The sequence below is a fragment of the Cornus florida genome, unplaced genomic scaffold (genome assembly GCF_030987335.1).
Source record: "Cornus florida cultivar Cherokee Brave unplaced genomic scaffold, ASM3098733v1 CherokeeBrave_3.0.0_Hap2_Chr01, whole genome shotgun sequence".
Classification (NCBI taxonomy): domain Eukaryota; kingdom Viridiplantae; phylum Streptophyta; class Magnoliopsida; order Cornales; family Cornaceae; genus Cornus; species Cornus florida.
The window spans coordinates 1,238,765-1,254,941 of record NW_026775571.1 but is presented as its reverse complement, the minus strand read 5'-3'; the positions used below and the strand labels follow the sequence as shown (position 1 = coordinate 1,254,941).

General features: G+C 34.0%; 1 protein-coding gene across 2 annotated transcripts in view; it reads right to left on the bottom strand.

Annotated features, from left to right (window-relative positions):
- Positions 1-4,681, bottom strand: part of LOC132277978 (GPI ethanolamine phosphate transferase 3) — a 36,597-nt gene extending 31,916 nt beyond the window's left edge. Inside the window, exons 1-6 of one of the 2 annotated variants that reach the window (XM_059779838.1) lie at positions 4,329-4,681; positions 4,198-4,232; positions 3,666-3,787; positions 1,006-1,095; positions 745-864; positions 516-599 (exon numbers count right to left, since the gene is read on the bottom strand). In XM_059779838.1, the coding sequence (XP_059635821.1) occupies positions 516-599; positions 745-864; positions 1,006-1,095; positions 3,666-3,787; positions 4,198-4,232; positions 4,329-4,561 (684 nt within the window). In that variant the 5' untranslated portion in view covers positions 4,562-4,681. Of the gene's footprint in view, positions 1-515; positions 600-744; positions 865-1,005; positions 1,096-3,665; positions 3,788-4,197; positions 4,233-4,328 lie in introns of those variants that run through there. The other variant, XM_059779895.1, reaches the window with a different exon arrangement.
- Between the last annotated feature and the right edge of the window lie 11,496 nt (positions 4,682-16,177).

Here is a 16,177-nt window from a genome sequence, read left to right as displayed (position 1 = left end):
TGGAGTGGGTGGTGTAAGAGACACTGAAATTCGTACGGAATTGAGAGTGGGGCTGAAACTTGTAATCTCCAATTTTACACATAGTGAAGTCTTTCGCCAAATCTCCACCATGGATGTAGGCTTTGCCAATACAAATCTTTGTGTTCTTTGTGTGGTGTGATTATTTTTCTGTCGCGTTTCGTAATTGTTAATTGTTGCTTGGTTTGCTGCGTTTGTCGTAACAATATATATATATATATATATTAGTGGTTCGAACTAATTCTTATTTTGCCTAAATAAGTATTTCTGAAGAAAGAACATATCACATTCCGCATAATCCTGGTTATTCTCCATAGCATTTTGGTTTAGTCTCCAGAGAGACAAAATGATAAAAACAAACACAGTATTATCACAGGTTGGCACATGCCGAGCTAAAATATATATTGTGTGTGTGTGTGTTCTGACATCCAATATTTGGAGAAAACATCTAACAGCTTAAGAAATACTTATAAAAGAAATACAATTCGAAAGCATACCACACCAAGAAAATGTGCTATGAGGACATCCCAATCTTCTTCATACAAGGATGGAAGCAAGTGTTTGGTACACCCGTCGTCCACCTGGCAGCCAAAATGTAACAAAGATTCAGCCCCAGGGAAAACAATGTGTGAGAAATTATATAATTTAAGCACCTAACAGTTTGAGGCAAATGAGGTCAATGTTTAATATATGCAGAAACAAGAAATTATTATAATCAAGGAATACCGTATGAAGATCTTTAACATTAAAGGAGGGAAAGGGATAAGACCCATTAAAATGGTGAGGAAACAACTGCAACCAGGTATCATCCCCCATCATTACTACTCGCTTTCCATTCTGAGCCAACTGTAAATGGTATTATATATTAGACGTGTACAAGTACAAGAAGTGACATATACATCTAAATTTTGAAACATAATAACTGTCTTATAAACAGAACTCGCAATACTAATAAGACCAACAGCAAGAACAAATATCTAATGGGACCTGATATAACAAGTTGTCTTCAACAATTGCTGAAGCGCCAAAGCTATTCCCTACATCAATAAAAGTTGGAAGTCCACCAGTTGTCAAGCCCTGAGAAAATAATAAGGGCACCAAGACCCTCCCAAAAGTTAAATAAATAAAAAATATATATATTTAAAAAAATAAATAAATAAATAAAATTTAAAAAAAAAAACCTCATGTAGTTGAAATCTAGCTTTGCATACCATCATAACCAATATAAGACTATTTTTGTAAGAAAAGAATAGAAAAAAAAAATGAACTTTTTGGACCTAATGCTGCTAGATTACTCTAACTAGATATAAAGCTTTATGACAACAAACACATTACAAGTAAATGAAACCCATAAAAAATGCATATAAATCTGGCACAACTATTAATTCCTCCCAACTGAGAAATTTAAGAAAGCACACCAAACAGAGAAACCCAAATTAATGCTTTCAGGAATTCAAATCAATGATTCAACACAGTATGAGAGTAAGAGATCTACATTCTGACACGAAGAAACGTAATAATGAAAAAGAGCTTTAAACTGCACTCTTTAGAGCACATTTCTAGTGTTTTACTCGTGCATCTCCATCTACTTGTTTATAAATGAAATGAAAGTGAGAGCTCTGAAATCCCAAATGGGCATAGAAGACCAAATTTGTTCATCGAATGTAGAAATAGAATACAGGTGAAGGACTGAGATCACCCATGGACTGAATTGAATTTCTCTTCAAAATTTATAAAGTTCTTGACATAGTCAAGAAAGCTAGCCCCAAATCATTATATGACATGAATACGGGAACTTGTAATGGATAAATAAGTTTTGGTTTACAGAAATGGTTAACAAATTTCAAATTCTGAATTAGCATGATGAGTTTCCAACCCTCAACATGAACAGGTACAGAGCCATTAAGGATCCCGCCACCCCCACTGAATTTTTATTTACTATAAACTATATTCCCAAAATTCTGTCAAAATTACACACACACATATATATTTATATCACTAAAATTTTAACGAAACCCCTTATAAATGTCCCAGAACCTGCAACAGTCATTCCCTCTCTCTCTCTTTAAACTTCACAATATACTGGGCTTCTTGAATGTGGGTTGACCAAAAATTTTCTAAGATTTGTCTTTAATTATCATCTTGGTCTACCAAAAAAATCTAAGATTAATCATATTATACTTGTTTTTTTTTATAAATAAAGGTATATTAGAAAGCGTTCAAAAGGGGAATGCATCCCGAAAGCTATACAAGGGCTGACGCCAAAGATGGGGTCCTAGGGACCCAAAAACCCCAGAAAATCCACAATCTCATCTAATGATATACAATTTCTCCCCATCACCCAGCTAAAAAAGAACTAACAATGGTAAATTTCAGTGCCCCAATGGAAGATTCCTCCCCATCAAAAGATATTTTGTTATGTCCCTTCCAAATGCACCACCAAACACAGAGGGGTGTCGCCCTCCAAAAATCACGGGTGTGGGCCCCCACACAATAGCCTCTCCAAACTCCAATCAAATCCCTTGGGGACCGAGGCATAACCCAATGGATGCCGAACAAACCAAAAATAAGACTCCAGCAATTCTGATCCACGGACTCTCCATCATTTTTACACGGGCAACGCCAAATCTGTCTTCTCTTTCTCAGATTGTCCAAGGTCAAAATCTTGCAATATTATACTTGTTAGTTTACAATTTCTAATTTTTCTCTCAAAATAACAAATTTTATAAGTATACATGGTTCTTGTTAGAATTTTTTTACTTTTAATTGCTTTGTGTTAGTTTGATAATAATTGAAATTGGCTTATTTACTGAAAAAAAATTAATTTCAGTGCCTAATGGAAGATTCCTCCCCATCAAAAGATATTTTGTTCCGTTTCTACCAAATGCACCACCAAACACAAAAGGGTGTCGCCCTCCAAAAATCACGGGTGTGGGCCCCCACACAATAGCCTCTCCAGACCTCAATCAAATCCCTTGGGGACCGAGGCATAACACAATGGACGCCGAACAAACCAAAAATAAGACTCCGGCAATTCTGAGCCATGGGGCAATGCAGAAGAAGGTGATCCACGGACTCTCCATCATTTTTACACAGGCAACCCCAGTTAACTGTGATCTGTCTTCTCCTTCTCAGATTGTCCAAGGTCAAAATCTTGCCACAAACTAATTATATTATACTTGTTAGTTTACAATTTCTATTTTTCTCTCTAAACTACAAATTTTATGAGCATACATGGTTCTGGTTAGAATTTTTTAAATTTGAATTGCTTTGTGTTAGTTTGATAATAATTGAAATTGGCTTATTTACTGATAAAAATTTAATTGAAATGGAAGCATGAGCGATTTTAGATGGAAATATATGTTAAGTTAAAATTTTTGTTTATTCTGAGAGTTCGAATTTTTTTTTTTTATCTTACCCGCCCCCTCTCAACTAATTTTCTGGCTCCATCACTAAACATGAAACATCAACAATACAAACTACAGTATTTTGTGAATTTCAAAGCTCAAGAAACAACAAAATATTTTTTTTTTCCAATGAAGAACAACTAAATGTTGCTTAAATTGGAAGGTTAATAAAATAATTTACACTGATAATATCCAAGTACATTCATCCATGGAAGCAAGAGGAGGACAACAATATTTTACCTTCAAACGTTGCAAACTAGTAGTAGGTGGATCAGCAATGGCTTTGAAAATCCTTGCTGATGATCCTTCTTGAGATGCCAATTTATGTAACACCCGTAATTTGTCCATCCATGGTTTTTTCTCTGTTATCAGTCAAAATCCCAGACAAGCAATTATTCATAAGCAACAAGAGAACAATGTTTGCCACTATATGTTTTGAACACAAAGGTTCCATCCTTCTTTTTTTCTTGGAAAAACGCTAAGCTACTAGACTCAAATAGTTTATATCATCTCGTGTGGGACATATCTAGTCTACTAAACAAAAATAAAGTCCTCATCGTTCATTAATGATTCTAACACTAAATTGAAACAGTGATGTTAATTTTTCTTAAAGAGATGATCAAGTACTGTCAGCAAATTCACAACTCCTACCATATGATTAAAATAAAAAGTAAAAAAAAAAACAGGAAACGAAAAAATTTAATGAAAATGAGATAAACAAAAGGGAAAAAAAAACAATCATTTTGGGTAGATTATCGAAGTAAATGCTTACCTTCGAAGAAAGTACTGGGAGCAACGAAATCAAACCTGAGAAAAAATAAATAAATAAATAAAAATAGCTAGTAAGAGACGCAGTATGTATATATCTATATATCTATATAGAGAGAGAAAGAAAAAGAATACCTGAGAGCATCAAGAACGATGATGATGAGGCGATCAATGGCGGGTTTGGTCCAAGAGTTGGAATTGGTAGGGGGAATACAAGGAGAGTTTAAGACATCGGAGGAATTGCTGTAGTGTGGAAGCTCCGTGCGAGTGAGGAGAAAGCCACTGGTGAAGAACAGAATGGCCACACAGTGAAGAATCATTATCAGGACGAACACCAAAAATGGCCGTTTCTCTATCCTCCACCCCATCTTGATCGCTATCACTAAACTAACCTATCTTCTCAGTTGTTAGTCCGAAAGGTTGCTACGGGTACGAGGTTACTAAATATACAGATGTCAACGGCCCACGGGTGGTTTTGGGTGGACCGGTTTTGGGGCCTTCTTCCTCTTCTTCGCCCAAAATAGTTCAGAAGTAAGAAATTCTTTTTTAATTTTTCACTCAAAATTTAAACAATTCATATTTAAGAATAAACTAAAACAAAATTATTTTAAAATTTACATTTAACTTAACCAAATAAACATTAACATTATTTCAACAATAAGAGTAATTACGGATAACCTTCCCTGGACGAAAATCAACTAAAACAAAATTATTTTAAAATTTACATTTAACTTAACCAAATAAACATTAACATTATTTCAAGAATAAGAGTAATTACGGATAACCTTCCCTGGACGAAAATCGGCTCCAATGGAAAGGGCTCCTGTTCTCGCCGGTTCAAATGTGTAGCCCAGATTGGGCCACGTCAATCAAAAAAGTTACTGTTGAAAAAGTTACCCTTAGTTGTTACACAGTGTATTTGTACTGTATATGTTAGTGTATATATATATTATATAGTATATATACATTGTATATATATATTACACAGTGTATATATATATTTGGGGGATTTTACTAATATATCCTTCATATTCAGAAATCCCCAAAAATATCATTCATTTTCTAGGTCGTCGAATAGGTCAGAATGGAAGGGAAGGGAAGGCGAATATTGGAAGAAGGAGAAGGACTTGGAAGAAGATCGCGATAAAAGGTTATTAAAGTTGTCGGACTTAGGTTATCGGAAGTGGAGTTAGAAGAAGATCGCGAGAAGAGGTTGTTATAGTTCTCAGACTTAGGTTTTTGGAAGTGGAGTTGGAAGAAGGTCGTGGTTGTTACAGTTCTCGGAGTTAGGTTTGCAGAAGGTTTTCGGAAGTAGAGTTGGAAGAAAAGTCGCGGCTGTTACCGTTGTCAAACTTCGAGTTTTCTTTCAAAAAGTTCTGTTCATCCCTTTCCAAACGCAGAGGTTTTAATTTGATTGAATATACTATATTAAATTCTGTTTTATTAGTTTTATTTGATTATTTGTGAAATTCTAAAAAAGTTATTGGTGATAAATAGTACAGTATAATTTGATTGAATCCTATTAAATTCTGTCCATCCCTTTCCAAACTTAGTGGTTTAATTTGATTGAATATACTATATTAAATTTTGTTTTATTAGTTTTGTTTGGTTATTTGGAAATTCTAAAAAAGTTATTCGTGATAAATAGTACAGTGTAATTTGATTGAATCCTATTAAATTCTGTCCATCCCTTTCCAAACTTAGAGGTTTAATTTGATTGAATATACTATATTATTTTATGTTTTATTAGTTTTGTTTGGTTAGTTGTGAAATTCTGAAAAAGTTATTCATGATAAATAGTATAGTATAATTTGATTGAATCCTATTAAATTCTGTCCATCCCTTTCCAAACTCAGAGGTTTAATTTGATTGAATATATATATTAAATTATGTTTTATTAGTTTTGTTTGGTTATTTGTGAAATTCTGAAAAAGTTATTCGTGATAAATAGTACGTATAATTTGATTGAATCCAATTAAATTCTGTTTCATTAGTTTTGTTTGGCTATTTATTACTATTAAATTGTGAAAAAATTAATGAAAAATTATGAAAATTTTATTCGTGTAAGGCAATGCAATGTTTTATACAATTTGTAATGGTAATTGGTGTGTTGTATCTGTTATTGGGTAGTATGATTTTCTTGTTGCACTTTTTTGCAGTCAATTGTCTGTTTGTTTTATCTGTTTGTAGTTCAAATTTTGTTGACTAACAATTGGTGGAAAGGTTGTTTGTGCATAATAGAGTGTGTTTTGCTGCGCTGTAAAAGACTAGTTTAGAAATGGTTCGGCAGAAATCGATAGCTCGAAAGAAATGTCTTATACGAAAAAAATACCTATATGGAAAAAAAATTGACGAACAATATCGTTCATCCACCTCTTTCTCCTACTCTCCAATGTATAATGCAAAGCATCCGTAATCAATCTTCTTCTGTAGGTCGTACACCTCCCCTCCCCCCCTAAATCATCTACTCGTACCCTTAAATCATCTGACCTTGCTGATGAGGATTATATTGTTAAGGCGGAAGAAGATGATTATGATCCCCAACCAAGTAGTAGTGCATCAGTGAATAGTCTGCGTCGTGGAGGGGGAGTTTACCTTTTGTTTAAGTAAGTATACATTCATATTAATATTCATGTTCACAATAGCATTTTTATGAATTATGGTTCCCTATTGAGCAAATATATTTTTCATTTGTCTGATATTTACGTTGACATGGAAATTGATTGTTTAGGATTTGGAATTATTTATAATGGTACAGCATAATTTCTGCATGCATTTGAAATGAAAATTTCTTTTACTAATGTGGTACTTTGGTAATTATTAAAGTTTAGGAAATTTTTGGTACAACATGTTTATCTTTCAATTGATAAGTGTATAAGTAAGTTGTGAAATAAGTTGTGAAGCATATGTATTGAATTGAAATCCTAATGTTGAGTTGGTGATATTATATATGATATCGTGTGTATCAGGGCTGCTTTCATGAAGAATTATCAACGAGTGCATGGCCCAATGAAGTGCGGTGATAAAAAATATTGGAATAGAAATGCAAGGATGCATGGAATGGTATGAGCATGAAGGATAAGGCTCCATATTATGAGGAAAAAAGATTGCGCGATTTGGAGTTCAAAAACTGTGGAGGTTTACCAGTGAACAAAAAGAAGAAGAAGGTAATTTGGGGAGTTTGATTAAATTTTTAATTGAATTTGTTATTGTTTTGATAACATAATATACAGTAGAAAAGAATACAATTGATGCTTCCTTACTGGTAGTTAAATGAAATTATTAATGTGACATTATATTTATTGGGATGTTATAGGTTGAATACAAGATTAAAACTGGGTGGAACAAATGCTCGATCTCAAAATTCATTAACACAGTATCTAAACTTGGAGACGAAAAGAGGAAGGATGTGGCAGATATAGGTTTCGGCAATTTGTTGAACCTACAATGTTAGCATTTGTCTACAATACTCTTTGATTACATCATTGGGCATTTAGAGATACAGAAATGACGCATTAAACTTGAAGATAATCAATATCTCACAATTAATGCAATTGATGTCCACAACATCCTCGGCTTACCTGCTGGAATCACAGACGTGCCTACATGTCAGCATTTTAAAGTTGATTGGATAAGTGAAAGTGGATATCAAAGTGGGTTGCATGAAAATGTTCTAAGGGAAAGGGTAGAACAATCTGAGCCCGGCGAAGATTTCAAAAGAGCCTTTATGATTTTTGCATGTGCCGTTTTTCTAACACCTAATGGACGTTACAGTGCGCATGTAAAAGAATTAAGGCTGTTCATAATGTGAATGAAATCAAGTCTTACAACTGGTGTACATATATACTTGAAACTTTAATGGATCACTTGGGTGAATCAGAAGAAGGTGAGAAAGTAAAGCACGAGTATACTGGATGTGTGATCTTCCTGTAGGTAAATAACATAACATACTTATATTTTACAAAATACTTTATTATTTATGTCATTAGTATGAATCATGACTGATTAAACATGCTGCAATTTAATTCAGCTTCTATATGTGATGAGGTGTAAAGTGCAATACCCTTGTTATCCCACCACCGGCGATAAAACTAGTCTTGGTTTTTGGGACACTTGCCCTTATACGCGAACGCTTAAAATGAGAAGTTTTGGAATGGGTCAGGTATTACAGTAAATTTTAAAAGTATTTGCAAGTTCTCAATTTTTGTTATATTACATGATACCATTTCGTTACTTACGTACATTAGGTTCGAAATATTTATATGGAATAGTTAATTCCTTTCAAGGCGAATGTGTCCCATTCTCCGTCGTCGTCGTGGTCTGGAGGTGAAAAAGACAATGGTAGTTGTTCGGAAAGTGAGGTTGAGGTAACGATAATATTACTTTACGGTTAATGAGTATGAATGAAATTGTGAATATGCAATTGATTAGTGACAAGCAATTACAATTTTGTATGCAGCGTTGCGTTAAAGAAATTCACAACAAAATGGAAAGAGAAGCAGAAAACAGAAAAACGTTGAAGAGGAAGGTTAAGAAAATGGACAGTTTGGTGAGAAAAAAGTCAAAAGGGGCTGGAAGAAAAGCAAGTGTTTGTACAGCAGATGAGGGAGCATCTGTTGAGGACAAAGATGCGTCACAAAATTCTGAAAATGAAATTGAGAGGGAAACATTTTACTACCCCGTTCACATAGGTGAGGAACCAGAATTTTGCGGTACAGATCATGCCCACTTTACTCCCACCAGCAATAACTTACTAAATGAGGATGAAAGGATAGAGTTGAACGATGTTGTGGACAGGGCTTTGGAGGAGAACCTAGGAGCATCACATACAAGTCCCGGTTGTTCAGTCCCTGATATTTCCTTATAAAATTTACATGGTAAAGAGAAGGATGCGATGGGATAACTCAAAAGAGGTACCATATTACTTCTTTCCATGGGTATCTAGGGATAGTCAGAAAATTCAATTGACTCCAAAGCAGAAGAAATTATTGAGTTATGCTGCTGTGTGAGGTCATGATGAAGGATAAGTGTAACCCACATTTGTGAATTTCCTAAGTCCATATATTGTTGTTCATTATATTTTCCCTCTCTAATTAGTTAGTACGAACAATTGTATTAATGCATGTATACTAATTTGTTATATCATAATTACATTTGTTAGTGAAATTCTGATTTCCATGTACGATATGCATCTTTCTCGGACGGAGATACACGAGTTGTTTTACTCGAACTGGATCTCGAACTTGGTGCATGGATTTACACAACACATTAAAAATAATTGATATGCATTTTTACGGTTATGATATGATGAAGCTATTACAATTTCATTTGTCAATTCTGATGGTAAAATTATGGGCAATGGTGTTGAATGAAGAGCAAGGAGGGAAATTGAATCACTACTATTTTGATAGTTGCGCTGAACAGTTTATGAAAGAACACAATGTCAATAAATATGACACTGCAAAGAAGCGTAGGCCTCTGATAATAAAAAGTCTGGGAACAATACAAACAAGTGTGTAAACTCGAACATTCGACGGTGTTCAAGGATTCTGAGCTGGTTAGTTAAATGATTTTGGAGTAATTTGTTGTGCATTATAGTAAAGTAAAAGATGTCTAACGTACGAATGATTGGATCGTCCTATTTTTGAGCAATATGTTTTGTTGTTCCTAACTTTATGTTCATTACCGTGTAGTTATTCTTTTCTGCAATCATTGAGAAACATTAGTTTCTACTCGTAGTCAACCGGCCCAAGAAAGTAGTGGACTACCTATGCAGATTTGGATGACCGCATAGATACGTCGCATCTACGAATTGTGTGGTACACATCTATTTAATTGTTTGTTTTATGAAAAATGCATAGTTACTTCAAGTTGATGTGTATGACAGAAAGGAGGAAGAGAAGTGGTCACCTTACAAAATAAAGGTGGACCATAAAATCCCTCTCCTGGATGATGCGTATGTAAACATCTCTTTCAATACAAGTATATAATTAATTTTTTATTCAACGTATCATAAATTCAATACTATCCCTCACTGAGTAGATCAGTTAAATACTGTTTGCATATCAGGGATAGTTGTGGTATGTTCGTAATGAGGTACATGGAATTCTGGAATGGCACTAACTTCAATCGGAAATTTTCTGTAAGTAGTGTTATTATTATTATTTCTATGTATGTGTAAAATACATAAGGTTTACGTTGTAGTATTGTTTGGCAGTAACATTTTTAAATATTACAGATAAAGTCCAAGGCAATGCGTTATGAGTTCCTTTTGCAAGTATTAGATCATCCCAGGAATAAAGTCCGAGAGGAGTTGTACAAGGTTGCCAATATTGAAGAAGGAGATGCTTGATGTAAATGGTGTATTTATAAGGAGGATTTTGAGAGTGGGTCACTTAAGTTGTCTGACATGAGTGTTTGTGGTATGTATGTACTTTGATGATATGTTGTAAAAATTGGGTCACTTACATTCCTTCCTAATTTTGGATACCTAGTGGAACAAGTAAAGTTCATTGGTACCTAAGCTTGCACAGGAAAATTAAGTTGTACAAAATATTTATTGAATTGGCCAGTTATAATTTAGTTTCACACAACGTGATATAATTGATTTTTTTTGGTAAATTAAAGACAAGGATATAATTGATATAATTTGATAAACTTATATAATTCATATCAATTAATTAATTTTCTGACTTTAGGATTTACTTCTCTGAGGGTTATAATTGATATAATTTGTTATAACTTGACAAGGATATATCAAATTATATAATTCATATCAATGTTATCAAATTTCTGACTTTAGGGTTTACTTTTATGAGGGTTATAATTGACATCATTTGTTATAACTTAACAAGGATATATCAAATTATATAATTCATATCAGTGTTATCAATTTTCTGACTTTAGGGTTTACTTCTCTTAGGGTTATAATTGATATAATTTGTTATAACTTGATAGGATATAATTCATTTAACTTGATAAACTTATACAAAATGTTGTTCCAAAGTTATAGATAACATCCACATCATCCATTCGTGTAAAAGCCAGAAATTTGTAATCACATCACAGGTTAAGAAAAATAATTACAATTAACAGAAAACATAAGGCTGTCATAAAAACCCAAACTTTGCTAGCAACTTCACATTTGCATTGTTGGCTTCGAGAAGTCTCACAGTTGAAGCATACACTATACTTTTAGAATTTAGATCCTCCACATCATCCACCCAATTTATGTCTTCTCTCATGGACTGAGCAAATGGTGATTTATGTGGGTTAGTTGTGCCTAAAGGTGCAATTTGAACAATGTTGGTTGAAATAGGGTAACACCATTCTTAAAAGTCGCAACGTTCTTGTTGTTCCTTTGGACATACATTATAGAGCTTTCATTTGTTTCTGCCTTCTTCCCCTGTGATTTTAACGTCTGCCATATTATGTTCATCTCGACACCAACAAGTTTTATTTATATACCTTACGCCTTGTAGGTGGTTGGGTGGAAGATGGCACTTGGAAGTCCAAAATAAAACATAAGAACCAATTAATACAAATTTAATGGGCTGCAAAATAAGGTCAACAAGAATAGAAAATAAAGCGAAAAAATATTTAAAGAAACGCATGCAAACAAACTCTTAATTCTTGAACCGTCGTGAACACATTCGTTGGCCTGAAATTTCTTCGACTTGCACGACTGTTAGTTGAGGAAGCCATTGTACTTTAATGATTAGAGCTTCCAAGACCTGAGAGGTGTATATAAATAAGAGGGTTCAACGATGAAGATGGATGTCCTGGGAAATTAAGAATTGCAATGTAAGAAAGTCTGAATTTATAGGGGTTGTATTCCTAACGTTACTACAGTACCAAAATGGTCACTGACAGTTGCAACACAACGGTAACCCTTGTCATTTTTGTATTTCAAAACCTTATAATTTCACTATTGTCGCGCTCGGATTTTCCCCCGCCCTCTTTAAGAGTTATATTGAACACTTATGGGTCAGAAAAAAAAAGGGGCTTGATGCGACGAGTGGCTATGGCCAATTATTATTTATTTTGAAGTAGGGCCAATTTATTAATATTCAGAGTCGCCACCTAGTATAGGATTATGGTGTGCTAGGTCACCTATGGTGTCTAAGGACTTTGGAAAATATTTAAATATTATTATTTAACCTCCATTTTAGTTTAGGAAACCAGAGTAAAGAATTTGGGGGTTTGATTGTGCATGGGGAAGGTGTTAGGCACCCCACGACACCCGTGGAACACGGTTACTTTAGTTTTTATATTGCATTTCTAAAAAGATAAACATGTGTATAATTTGATAGTAAAAATAATTTATTTAAATGACTAACCTTACTTATATAAAAATAAGATCATTGTTTTATAAGAAAATATAAATAAATATAAATCTTAGATAAAGACATGACCGAACTTAGGAGTGACTTAGGTTGCCTACATACCTCATCGCATAAATGGAGAGGATCAGGTCAAATGTAGTCAAATGTAGTTCAATTTGTATTCAATAAATATCTTAGGAGAAATTATATTAAAGAATAACTATTTCTAAAGAAAACTTGTAATTTAGGAAAAATATATAGATTTGTATTTTAAAGATGTTTCTAAGGAAACTTTATTATTTAAGAATATATATATATATATATATATATTTGTAAATAAATTTGTATCTTTAAAATGTTTCTAAGGAAACTTTATTATTTAAGAAAGTATATATATTTGTAAATAAATTTGTATCTTTAAAATGTTTCTAAGAAAACTTTATTATTTAGGAAAGTGTATACACACCTAATGGAACTTATATTTGATAAGTATATTAATTTATAAGGAAACTTGTATACTTTACAAGAAAATACCTTTTTTAGGAAAGCATATTTATGTGTGTGTGTGTGTATATATATATATATTATTTTTTTTGGAAGGTAAGTAATTAAATTTAAATGATATGAAGACAGGGAATTTTAATTAGAATGACTATTGTAATTTAGAAATATGACTTTTGAAGTCAAAATTACTTTGAGATATGGGTTGAATTTCGTAGGAGGGCAAAATTATTCCTTCAATTGTAAATTAAAGGATTAAAAGGGGAGAGGGACCTTTAAGAAAGTATGTGAGTAAGGGTTTAAATATTCATGAAGTTACCTAAACCTAAAGTTTATGAACTTTAGAGTTTGGGGACCTATAAGTGGATTTTATGAAATTTGGAGCTTAAGTACTAAGGAACTAAAATTTAACTTTGAATATTTCGGTTGTATCCTAATTACTAAGAATTTAGACTGCAAATTTAGGATTTTAAAGAGAACTTAGAAAAAGTTACCGCGGTTTGCTATGAAAACCTAAAATTTAGGAAATTTAGGACTGTGTTATTTGGAGACTTCAATTGGTTTTATAGAATGAGTCAATATTATCACACATCTCCTTGCTCATACAAAACATAACAATACAAGCAACAATGATAATAACCTTAATGACTTACGAGTTAGCACCCTTCAACCTTCATGATCATAGTAGATTGTAATAAATAAATAAAAACATTTATAGTCAAATGGTTTCATAAATAAAAAAATAATAGGTCCATATATGAATTGTCAAATTGATGGCGGGTATTTCCTGGGGCTAATACCAAATATTTTGATTTCTAAAAAAACATATATATAATTAGTAAATATGCTTAGTAATGTAGTAATCATATAATAGTATAATATTATATATCAATAGCTTAGTAATCACATAGAAGTATAATATTATATAGGATAAAATGCAAAAAAAAACCCCTTGAACTATGAGGAAACTTGCAATGAACCCCCTGAACTTCAAAAAAGTTGCAGATCACCCCCTTCGCCATAGTTCTGGTCGGATCTTGCCGTTAAATTGATCATGTGATGGTCACATGACCCCTATTATATTTTTAATGACCATAATACCCTCATAACAATGAAAAAACACTAATGCCCCTTATTTTAACCATTAATTCCATACCCTTTTTCATAAACCCCAAACACACCTTTATACTGTTGATCTTGTTCCCAAACACACCCTTATATTGTTGATCTTCTTCCCAGCGTTGCCTGAATGAAAAAAAAAAAAAAAAAATCCACTCATGAACTGATCTTTCCTTTTCCCATTCCACTTCATCTTTCTCATCCCCAATTAAGGGTCCGTCCACGATCAATTAGATTCATAAAATAGAGAGTTTCAGAATGGAGATTAGATTTTCTTTTGTACAACAAATTCTCATCAAGAACCCAAAAAAACCAAAATTAACACATAAAATTACATCCACAAAACCATCTCTATCTCTAAAATCTAACAGGGAAAAAAAAAATCATGGACATGAAAATAATAAAAACAGAAAACGTTATTGGTTTGTTCTTAATCAGTTAACGGCATACATCGTCGGACCCAACTGAACCCACAATCGGAGAGATTGATTTTCTAGATGTCATCAATTGACCACAAAGATACAGAAAGAAGAAAATCCTAAAAAGAAACCCTATATCAACAACACAACCCACATATCCTTCACAAATTCTCACCACATACCACACCTCGGACACCACGTTCGTCTTGGGTACGAACGCGCCTATCAAGGACGACGAAGAATCAAAGGGCGTTGGGACTCTCCAGCAACCGAAGTTGTTCCGGTGGGCTCTATCGCCACGAACAACGTAGATCTGGAGCGTCAGACAGAGGAGTTGATAGAGCGTTGGACAGAGGGTTTGATTATTGGTGTCGATGCAGGGACGGAGAAATCGACGTGAAGTTCATGGTGGCAAGGTTCACCGCCGCTGCTCTACCCTTTGCTCAATCGATCTCATCTACCGCTGCTCTACCCAGTCATCTCCCTCTTCGTAGAGCTCATCACAGCCACAGCTGAACCAGTCATCTCCGCTGGATCTGCCGTCACTGGATCTGTCTCGCCGGTGCCATCAATATTCTCACAGCCATCTTCGCTCTCCATTTCCAAGCTCGCTGTTGCCGCTACTCCACCGCCAAGCCGAGCTCTTCATTGCACCAGTCACGCTGTCGCCCACTGCTGGGCCAATCACGCAAGCGAGCTCCCCGCCGCAGTTCTTCCACGAACTGCCATCTCTTCTTTCTCTCTCTAGCTTGCCGTTGGCCCGTTTGGGTGCACAAGTGGTCACCAAAAAAGAAAAAAGTTTGGTAAGGGTCAACTTTTGGTTAAAGTTGATTTGTCAGTTTAAACTTCCAAAACTACATCGTTTTAATAAGGGTAAATTAGACTTTTTTGTTTTTTCGGTTGTATTAGTCGTCGGAATGGACTGAACTGCAACAAATTCATAGTTCAGGGGGGGTTTTTTGTAATTCAGGGGGTTAGTTGCAATATGCCAATAGTTCAGGGTTTTTTTTTTTTTGTATTTTACCCTATTATATACTTTAGAAATGTAGAAATCACAAAACAGTATGCTATTATATACCTACTTAAGTGATAATAATATAATATTATACATTTTAAGTGATCAACCTAGAACCTTTATTTGTTTGGTTTTAATTTGTGGCCTTAACTGATGGAGATCAGTTCCTTGGCCTGTAGCCCAGCATAAAAGGCTTATTGTCTTTATAAGATATCTTTCATCTAGCACTAGAGGAAAACATATTAAAGCAAACTAGAGTATGAATTACCTGGACAAGCCTACAAGATAAACATGAACATGATTAATCCCATAGCATCCTCTTTTGCTTCCTTTTAAAGTGAGCTTCGGCTCATTTTCAGGCTTTGGAAGAGTCTCCGACTTCTATTTATATGGTTGGAGGCTATCTTAAAATATGAGTGGTGATTTTCTACACTCTAAGGTTTAGTGTAGGCGGAGTGAATTGGTAATTGGTGTCTTTGTAGATGATGGTTGTGTGTGTTTGTAGATGTAATTGATCTCCTCCCAAAGCTTTGAAGGCTCTGGAAACTAAAATAAAGGTTTGGAGGCCTCCCACAGAGTTGAGTTTTTATTAACTCTCTCTCTCTG